The sequence below is a fragment of the Colobus angolensis genome, unplaced genomic scaffold (genome assembly GCF_000951035.1).
Source record: "Colobus angolensis palliatus isolate OR3802 unplaced genomic scaffold, Cang.pa_1.0 Scaffold232, whole genome shotgun sequence".
Classification (NCBI taxonomy): Eukaryota; Metazoa; Chordata; class Mammalia; order Primates; family Cercopithecidae; genus Colobus; species Colobus angolensis.
In genome coordinates this window covers 3,149,042-3,160,091 of record NW_012115511.1, presented here as the reverse complement: position 1 = coordinate 3,160,091, position 11,050 = coordinate 3,149,042, and the positions used below count along the sequence as shown (strand labels likewise).

Below are 11,050 nucleotides of genomic sequence, written 5' to 3'. Positions count from 1 at the left end.
TAGCCAGGATGGTCTTGATCTCCTGACCTCGTGCACCCGCCTTGGCCTCCCAAAGTGCTGGGATTACAGGCGTGAGCCACCATGCCCGGCTCATGTGATGAGTTTTCATATGCAAAAGTAAACCAGAGTCCCTAAGTAGGTGGAAAATTAAATTAATTAGAAAATTAAGCGGTGGGAATTGTGTTGAAATGCTTTTTCCTGAAGATGTTAACCCGGAGAATGAAACCAGAGATTGCTGACCGTGGAAGATGACCAGTAAAAAATTCCAGTAGATGGATTTGCTGAGGATGTCATAAACAAGAATATCTAATGATTCATTTTTAAGATGTTTCACCAGAGTAATATAAAATCTATTTCCTCAGTCTGAATCTTCAATAAAATTTAACACACAAAGTTTAGTGTGTATTATGGGAGTGGATTTTTTTTAAATAAATTGAGATAAAGAAGTCATGTTCCACAACTGGATCTGCACAGTGTTCAAGAGTTCAGTATCAGGAAGTTGGATTTGGAGAAAGTCATTCTGAGGAAATTCAAAGAAATATCAGGAGGATATTAGATCTTCCACCAACTGTGAGATGTGGGTTAACTGAGTTTTTGATATGTTCAAGGGCAGAATCTATCAATTAAGATGATCTTGGTTGCAAGTAACAGAAAACATTAATTCAACTCGACTTAAAGAATAAGAGAGTTTAATATCTACATAACAGGAAGTATGGAGGAAGGGCAGGAAATATGGAGGAAGGGTTGATTGACGTCAGGGACACAGTTTCTTTCAATATGTTCCTCTGACATTTCCAGCTAAGAGCAAAATGGCTATAGCTGTGCCTGTCAACACATCCACATAGAACATCCAGAGGAAGGAAAGAGGCCATTTACTAACATCTCCTTTTGAAAAATGTGGAAACCTTTTCAAGAAGCCACTCAACAGAGTTTCTTACACATCTAATTGGCCAGAGCTATATCATATGCCTGCCATTAAAACATTCTTTTGGCAAGAGGGATTGCTCCTATTCTGAAACATCTTAATTAGCTTAGACCAATCAGGATTTACTTCTTAGTGTCACCTTTACTTCTTCAGTGTGACAAGGGGGATAAGTCGATAACTAACAAAATCAGGGCTTGAGGTATGCAGTGTGACCTCCACTGATTTTTGAGTCTCAAGGAAAACAATACATTGCAGGATGATTGTTAATATATATGTGAAATATTATGTATCTTAGAGGAGTTTGGGAAAGCATTTATGTAAACTACTTGGATTGGACAACTTAATATTAAGGCTAGTTGATTAGTAGTTATATAATCATAAATAATGGTTTCAGTGTTTTTTTTCAACAGAAAACTTCTTGTACTTATATGAAAATAAGAGAAGCGGAGCCTCAAAGTTGATTTTTCCCTAGTATAAAGGAGTTAGAACACATTTAAAATGTGTTCAGTTTAAGATATCACATTTTATGAAAACTGACAAAACTAGAATGTGTCAAAGAAATCATATACTATGAGGATTAGAAAAATAAGCTGGGAATGTTTAACTTGGGAAAAAAGTGTTTGGAAGAATATAACAGAATCTTCATTTGCTTGAAGAGTTGGTGTGCGGAATAGAATATAGACTTATTCTGAGTAGTTCCAAAGGTTAGAAGAAGGACAAATGTCTAGAAATTACAGTGAGATACTCTTCAGTTCCAAATAACATAGCCCTATCTAAAATAATTAAAGCTGCCCCTGAGCTTTCTCACAAAATATTGATTTCCCCATTGGAAATTTCCAAGAAGACCCTATATGGCCATCTAGCAGCAATGTTGTTGAGAGATTCTTGCTTTGGGTGGGAAACCAGACCAGGTCAAAGTGACTTTGTAAGCATGGTCTACAACCTACTATGAGGTAGGTTGTGGTTAACCTATGAGATGTGATGGTTAATTTTATGTGTCATCTTGACTGAGCCATAAAGTGCCCAAATAGTTGGTTGAATATTATTCTGGGTGTGTCTGTGAGGTTGGTGCTGGATGAGATTAACATTTGAATCAGAAGATTGAATAAAGCAAGTTGTCCTATCTACTATGGGTAGCCCTTGTCCAAACAGTTGAAGGCCTGAATAGAACAAAAGACTGACCCTCCCACAAGTGAGAGGGAACTTCTGTCTGACTGCTTTGAACTGGGATATTAATCTTTTCTTCTTCCAGTCTTGAATTGAAACATTGGCTGTTTTGGGGTCTTAAGCCAGTTGTTTTTCAGAGTGGAACTTACACCATCAGCTGTCCTGGTTCTCAGGCTCTCAGGCTCAGACAAACTACACATTGGCTCTCCTGGGTCTCCAGCTCATTGCCTACAGATCTTGGGACTTCTCAGCCTCAATTACTGCATGAGCCAATCTTGTTTTTTCCTCTTTCCCTGTTGGTTCTGTTTCTTTGCAGAACCCTATGACATGGGCTGAGAACTTCTCCCAAAGCAAGTTCTTTCTTCAGTTCTTATAGGTAAATTGAGTATGTTCTCTAGATTATCCTTTTTACTTCCTGCTGGGTTTTGAGAATGACTAGAATTATGGTTCTGCTTCAATTTTTATTGTTTCATTCATCATCACAGAGTTCTTTTTCCTAGAAAATTGAAACAGGTAAGCTACAGGGTCTTTTGCCCTACCCCCAAGAATCACGGTAAACAATTTTTTTTTTTTTTTTGTAGAAATTCTCTCAAGAAAACCACTTCAAAAGTCTCCTACAACTTTAAAATCTCATTATTACATTTACTTATTGCTTCCAGTTGTTTTTCTTCCTTTGGGACTTCTAGCTGCACTTTTTGTGCTCAAAAAAATAAAAGATAAAGTTTAAGCACAAAGAATCAGAAGTAGACTAGAAGGAACAGAGTTACAGATTGTATTTTTAAACAACAATAAAATGGTTATTTTTAAATAACCATTTCAACAATACAGAGACATTTGGGATTTTGACTTCAAGTTTCATTTAATAAAATTTAGCAAATAAAAGAATGCTAGTGTATTAAACACCTACGTGTAGTTAAATTTTTAGTTTAACATTGAGGAACCTCATGTACATTCAAAAGGAACAGATAATTCTAATCTCATTCTCTTTGACAGTGATTAGTTTGTGGCTTATAGCAAGAACAAAGGAGAAAATGAAACTATTATTCTGTGCTTTATAAATCTACTCCACCCTGATGACTTCTGCTGAGCATGGAGGTGGAACCGGGTGAATAGTGGTACACAGATAACATTCCAGTTGCTATATTTGTGCACACACACAAGGGTGTGCCCACAATTTTCTATCTAGGTTTAAGGGCAAATTAGAAGATTTCAGACTTAATCCCAAAAAAGCACTAAAAAAATCAAAATCCAAGATAGCATTATGCAGTACTTATGAGAAGCCATACGGAATGAACTATTGAATAAGTTAAAATCCAAATTTCATCAAATTGTATAACTGCAGAATATAATCATTTTGTAAACTGTATTGAGCTTTAAAAATATGTACTTTCTTGTTTCAGGGTGATTTGCATAGAGTTGCCTACTGTCATTATTTTAAGTTTGAGTCTTTCAGTAGAAAAATAAAATTTTTATTCCTTTCTAAAATGTTGGTATTTATACCAGTGCAAATTGACTCTAGTGGTTTGCTTTCTGTCAACAATTACATGACATATCCAATTTCTTCTCAGCCTCATACTCTATGAAAATATCAAGTATTCTCTACATCATGGGCTATACTGTCTTCAATGCTTCTCTGTTATCTTCCATATCTCCAAATTATGAGGTTTACTTAATGTCATAATTTTTCCTTTATTTGGGATTGTCAGGATCCTCTCCTTTGTTCACTGTGGTCAATAGAATAATGTTTGTTGCCCTCCCCAATGTTGTCTATGTCCTACTCCCTGGAACCTGAGACTATGTTAGATTATATAGGGAAGGAATGAATGTTAGAAATGGAATTAAGGTTGATAATCAGCTAGCTTTAAAATAGGAAGTTATCCTGGATTTTCCTATAATCACAAGAATACTTAAAAGTGGAAGAGGGAATTGGAGAACCAGAGAAATGGCAGCATGGGAAGGGCTTGGCCTGGTATTGCTGGGTTTGAAGGTGAAGGAAGGAGGCCATGAGCCAAAGAAATCAGGCAGCCTCTAGGCTACACCCTGCTGACACTGATCTGAGCCCAGTAAGATTCATGTTGGACTTCTGAATTCAATAAAGAACTCTAAGATAATACACTTTTTGTTGTTTTAAGCCAGTAAGTTTGTGGTAATTGATTACAGCAGCAATAGAAAACTAATACATTTGGTTTTTGTTGTTATTGTTTGTTTGCTTTTTAAGATGTAGTCTCGCTCTGTTGCCCAGGCTGGAGTGCAACAACGCAATCTTGGTTCACTGAAATCTCTGCCTCCCAGGTTCAAGCAATTCTCCTGCCTCAGCCTCCCGAGTAGCTGGGACTACAGGCGCGTGCCACCATGCCTGGCTAATTTTTCTATTTTTAGTAGAGACGGGGTTTTACCATGATCGCCAGGTTGGTCCCAAACTCCTGACCTCATGTGATCCACCTGCCTCGGCCTCCCAAAGTGTTGGGATTACAGGAGTGAGTCAGGGCGCCTGGCCCTAATATATTTGTTTTGTTTTTGGCCTTTCCTCTACACTGATTCCTTTTCTGTTGAAATCCTTAATAGCCTTCAGGCCAAATCCAAGGATCATAGTACATGTTCACCCTCCCTTGACTCCTTTATTTCTGTCAAAAAAAATTAATTAAGGAAACTACTGAATAATCCTGAAATCAACAAAGGTGCCATTGTTATAAAGGTATAAAGATATGCAACTTTTAAAAATTGACTTAGAAACAAGGACATAATTGAAATGCCATTTGCCTATAGTTCTAAAGCCTTTCAATAATTTCTTTAATGCCTGTAAACTATTCAGCACAGTACCCTAGGGAAGTTAAAAATTAGGACAATACATATGGCAAAGTTCTTGGGAATACACAGAAGGCACCTGCGTTGATCAAGTGACTGCTGACAAGAGAAGACATAGGGATTGAGAGAGACAGGAAGTGAAGAGCAGATGGAGCAGGAGATAGAGAAAGTTTAAGGGATGATTTCTGAGAAAGAAGAAAAAGAAAAGGATAGAAAACAAACAGAGGAAGAGAATGTGGCAAAGATAAGATCTCTCAGGAGATCTGGTCTCTTGACCATAATAACCACCGAACAAGTATTTACAGAATGACTGATTGGAGGGACTGTGATTTCTTCCAAGAGGAAAGCCAGGAAGTTAGCTAATTCTATTTAACATACATTTTAGACATGATTAGAGTCTAAACAAAATTTTACATTTTCTAGGATTTCATTCTATATTACAGAAGTTTATTAATTATGTATAAATTCTCAGTAACTACTGATAAGGGATCTACCAATGCTTTCCTTCAGAAAGCATTCAGATTTGGAGTGTAAACAAATGCTTTTAATTACTCTTTCACTCATTACATAAAAGACTTTGGGCTTGTAACTGAAGAAGTTATATAATTAAAACAACCAATACTCATTCTGAGTATTACTTGATTGTCAGAAATACTGAGTCAGGGTTCATTTTATACCAAAGTCAAGCCTGACATGAGCTTAATAATTAAGTCAGATTTAAAAATCCTTCCCATCACTGTAGAACATATAGACAATTTCAGTACAGTATGTCAGAAATCTCACTTTCAGAAAAGCTGTCACCTTTTCTATGTACTCTGGCCCTCCAGCCCCTTTAATGTGCTATCCAAGAAAGCAGTGAAGGAGAATCACAGGATCTAATTGTGCTGTAGACGGGGAGAATAACCAGGCCAGAGATCGGGAGGACTGGAGGCCCCCAGGGGAAGAGCTGCGGGAAAAGGGAGACCCCATAGATAATGTGATGAAATATTTGGAAAGCATTGGGAACATCTGGGTAGAAAACTAGATAAGTGAAACAATAAGGCAGATACCAAAGCCAAACAAAAATCTTTAAAAGGAAATGCAGTCATACTTCTCTATTAAGCCGTGCAGTGAATCATATTTACATCACCATCATGTGGGAACACTGGTTATTATTTTATCAGAAAGTAATGATGTTATCAAACTGGGAGAATGGGGAAAGTTGGGGGGGTTGGAACAGAGACAAATCTTCGTTATACGTTTATCAGAAAATAATGATGTTATCGAATTGGGAGAATGGGGAAACTTGTGGGGACAGTGATAACAGAGCCAAATCTCTGTCTGTCCAATTGTCTATCAAAACAGGAAATCAACGGATTGGAGCCTACTGGGCTTGAGAGCCCCGCTGAGGAGCCCGGAGGTTGAGATGCAACTACGGCTGCATCCTCTCCGGGTCGCCGGCCACATGGCGAGCGGGGCTACGCCGAAGCAGCCCACGGAGCTCGAGCTCGAGGCGACGCTGCTGAGCCAGGTTCCCCAAAGCGGCCGCGCCACTCCCCGCTTCCCCGCCCGGCTCCGGGCCCCAGGCCCGCCGCTTCAGACGCAGACCCCACCGCGACCCTGCAGCAGCCAGCCCCGCCTGGCCGCCAGAGGCACCTTCCAACTCCGAAGCACATTTTTCAACACATAATAGAATCATTATCAGAGGTGGACACATTTAGAAGTTGTTCTTAATCAGAAGGCAGCTTGTGTTTAGGAAAACCAGCCTCAGTCCTCAGCACTCAGCACCCAGTACTCCAGGTTTCTCCTGAGTGAAGATGGACCAGCCCACCTTGGCCCTCCGGCAAGCTGGAACAGTATGTACACGTCTCTTAAACTATGAAGAGAAGATTTGGGAGGAGTATGAGCAAATCCTCAATACCAAACTAGCAGAGCAACACGAGTCGTTTGTGAAATTCACACATGATCAGATTATGCGACCATGTGGGACAAGCCCAACAAACTATGTGTCTTGAAGCTTTTTGTTGCAGATCTTGGTACCAGGTTTGACCTCAAGGCCCGGTTGCTATACATTTTTTGCAACTGTTTGATATCACATTTCAGCTTCAATTTTGCATCCTGAGAACATTCCAACGTTTCTGCAGGTCCACTTTATACGACTTGAAAGACCTTAAAGCTTTCTGGTTGCCATAAGTATATCTTTCTCTTCTGTTCATCCAATAAATAGCCATACCCTACTGTGACAGATTTTTCCAAACAAAAACCTGGAGCAGCAGTTTAGCAAAACACGCCTTCAGCGGCACTCAACAAATGGAGTTTCCCCAAGTACAGTTCTGTAAGAGAAGTGTGTGTGAGAGTGTGTGTCTGTAAGCGTATTTCAGATTATGGTTTGTATTGTGCAAATTTTTTTGATCTTGGGCATTCTGGCTGTGGATTTGATGCAGAAAATTATGGTTAAAACATTTGGTCTACAGAAAATCCTTAATGTTTTGTGACTATATAAACTGTAACAGTGGATTGTTTTATGTGTAGGTATTATTGTTAAATACAGGGACTGTTTCCAGGTGCAAAATAGGAATCATAAATCAGGATGCAGGCTGGGTACACAGGCTCATATCTGTAATTCCAGCACTTTGGGAGGAGGCCAAGCTGGGCGGATCACTTGAGGAGAGTTGGAGACCAGCCTGGCCAACATGGAGAAACTCTGTCTATACTAAAAATACAAAAATTAGCTGGACATGGTGGCAAGCACCTGTAATCCCAACTTCTTGGGAGACTGAGGCAGGAGAATCACTTGAACCAGGGAGGCAGAGGTTGCAGTGAGCCCAGATTGTGCCACTGCATTCCAGCCTGGGTGACAGAGTAAGACCCCATCTCAAAAAAAAAAAAAAAAAGAAAGAAAGAAAAAGTGAGGACGGCCATTGCCTGTGGTTATGGCAATACAGTGAAAGTCTGTTGTCTTAGATATACAAACACATAGTGAGAAATTAGAACAAACTGGAGACTGGCGTTTGACACATGGACTCTGCCTAGCTGTGTTAGAAAAATATTTAACTTCAAGCCTTAAAATTCCCAAATGGAGTTGGTGCTTACCTCATTCACACAATCAAAGAGTTCACTGGGTCCTGAATCTCTAAAGGGAAAAGGTCTCCCCTGGAGCAGGAGCATCGGGGTTTGCTCCGGGGCATAACATAGGTGAGTGCTGGGCTGAGACAGGCTCCACTGGCACTGCTAGTTGCAGGAGCACTTTACCTTTGTATCAGTTATTAAAAACAAAATTTGAATCCTTTGGTCAGGTTCCCCGAAATTATTTTGAGATAGCCATGTTTAAGTGCTTGAGCTTTTGTGTTGGCAACCCCCTGCCCAAGGTTGCTAATAGGATATTCTGCCCCTTGTTTCCACGGCTGAGGCACAGAAAGTAGCCTCTTTTGTGAGGAGTTGGGAATTAAGTATACATTTATTTTTTTACCGTTATTTGTTCAGGACCACATTTTGCAAGATACCTTGTTTCCTTTATTATTGTTTCTGGAAAGTCCTATTCATATTAATTTATTTGAATATAGAATATAGTTTTTTTTAAAATGAGGGCTTATTTTAAAAAATTCTGAGCTTAATTCAAATGTATGTCAATACCTTCCCAAATAAGGTAATAGTCAAAGACAGATGTTCTGATCAAATGGCTTAGAGATAGTCCCGGAATATTCACATTCAAAGATTCCTTATTAATGAATGTCTTTAACTTAAATCTACCCAATAATTGCAACATGGTTCTTTGTACATTTTCATTATATGGTATTAACAAGCTTCACTGCAAACAAATAAATTATTTAAGTTATTTGTTTACCTTGCCTTCTTAAAAAAACCGGAAGCCAACAGATGATGTCTAAAATTGATAAAATAGGCTGGGTACCACGGTGCATGCCTGCAGTCCCAGCACTGTGGGAGTTCAAGGCAGGTGGATTACTCGAACCCAGGAGTTTGAGACCAGCCTGGGCAACATGACTAAACTTCATGTCTACAAAAAGTACAAAAAATTAGCCAGATGTGGTGGTGTGCACCCATAGTTCCAGGTACTTGGGAGGCTAAGATGGGAGGACTGCTTGAGTCCAGGAGGTGGAGGTTGCAGTGAGCCAAGATGGCACCACTGCACTCCATCCTGGGCAACAGAGTGAGACCCTGTCTCAAAAATAAAATAAAACTGGTAAAATAAGAAATGGCCATGTAAGCCTATTATTGAGAAGGATGAAGATAAATACTAGAAGAAACAGATACAAAAGCTAAAAATACTTGCCTTGGAGAGAGGGATTTTTCAATATTATTTGATTTTTTAATTTATGTGTATCAATTTGATAATGATAATTATTTATTGCAATAGGCTGAACAATCAATACCCTCACCTAAAGATGTTTATGTCCTCAGCCCCTGAACCTGTGAATATATTACTTTAAAGGCAAAAGGATTTGGCACATGTGATTAAGTTAAGGATTTTGAGATGGGGAAATTCTCCCGGATCATTTGGTAAACCCAACATAATCACAAGAGACCTTCTATGAGGCAGACAGGACAGTCAGAGTTGGAAAGGAGATATGATGATGGAAGCAGAAGACAGAGTGATGAGACTGCTGGCTTTGGAGATGGAAGAGGAAGAGGGCCAAAAGTCAAGGACTGAGCAGCCTCTAGAAGCTGGAAGAAGGGAAGAATAGTATTTTCCCCTAGAGTAGCGGTCCCCAACGTTTTTGGCATCAGGAACTGGTTTTGTGGAAGACAATTTTTCCATGGACAGGTGGCTAGTGGGGATAGTTTTGGGATGAAACTGTTCCGCCTTAGATCATCAGGCATTAATTAGTTACATTCTCACAAAGAGTGCACAACTTAGATCCCTCCCATGCCCAGTTCATGATAGGGTTTTCTCATCCTATGAGAATCTAATGCCACTGCTAAACTGATGGAAGGTGGAGCTCAGGTGGTAATCCTGGCTAGCCCACTGCTCACTTCCTGCTGTACCACCTGGTTCCTAACAGGCCATAGACTTGTACGGGTTCACGGCCCTGGGGTTGGGGACCCCTGCCCTAGAGCCTTCAGAAGGAACACAGTCATGCCAATTCATTTTAGACTTCGGCCTCTAGAGCTGTAAAATAAAACTTTTTTTGTTGTTGTTTTAAACCACTAAATTTGTGTTAATTTGCTATAGCAGCAATAGGTGACATAAATTTATTTAGAAAATAAAACCACCAGTTGTAGAATGTTAAATAAGAAAAATAAAACATGGTAAGACATGAATTATAGAAAACATGCCATCTGCTGACAGAGTAATTCAAAATGAAGGAATAATCTGAATTAGAAAGGGATGACAATTTCAATATATTCATCATGGTTTTGTGAATACTCACGATGCATTAGGACGGTTAGGTAACTTAAAGTTAATCCCTTGTGAGTCAATGCGTAGCTACATTCTAGTATTATTTACCACATGTACTTTTTCTTATTCCCACCTCCCTTTTCTTCTTTCCCATTCCTCTGTGTATCATCTCTGTTCCTGTCACCGATACTCTGTTGGGGTAGCCACCTGGCTCGCATTACAATGATTCTGTCATATCCTGGAATTGTCCCTGTATCAGTCAGAGATCTCCAGACACAGATACATAGATACAGCTATAGCTATAGCTGTCTATTTATTTTAATGAATTGGTTCACATAATTGTGGAGACTGGCAAATTCAAAATCCATAGATCCACAGGGCAGGCTGGAAGCTCTGCAGGAGTTGACACTGCAATCTTGAGGCAGAGTTTCTTCTTCTCCAGGAAACCTCCGTTTTTGCTTATGAGGCCTTCAACTGATTGGATAAGGTCGACCTACACTATTGTGGGTATTCTCCTTTACTTAAAGTGAACTGATTGCAGGTGTTAACCACATATACAAAATGCCTTCACGTCCATACTTAGAGTTTGATTAAATAGCTGGTTACCACAGCCCAGTCAAGTTGATGCATAAAATTAACCATCACCTGCCCTTTGAGAGGTGGGTGGCAGGCATCATGGTTGTGCCCCATGACTCTGTCTCCTGGCTTATAGATCACTAGTCTAAGAGTGGACACATGACTCCTACCAAATCATTCAGAGCCCCAACCCAGGATTTACTAAGAAAACTGAAAAAACAAAACCAAAAGACATCTAG

At 39.5% G+C, this 11,050-nt stretch overlaps 1 protein-coding gene across 1 annotated transcript in view; it reads left to right on the top strand.

The window, feature by feature from the left end:
• YAE1D1 (Yae1 domain containing 1) overlaps positions 1 to 8,709 on the top strand; it is a 48,552-nt gene extending 39,843 nt beyond the window's left edge. Inside the window, 2 exon segments of the mRNA XM_011944504.1 lie at positions 6,242 to 6,466; positions 6,468 to 8,709. Coding sequence (XP_011799894.1) covers positions 6,242 to 6,466; positions 6,468 to 6,597 — 355 coding nt within the window. The 3' untranslated portion in view covers positions 6,598 to 8,709.
• Positions 8,710 to 11,050: the final 2,341 nt, after the last annotated feature.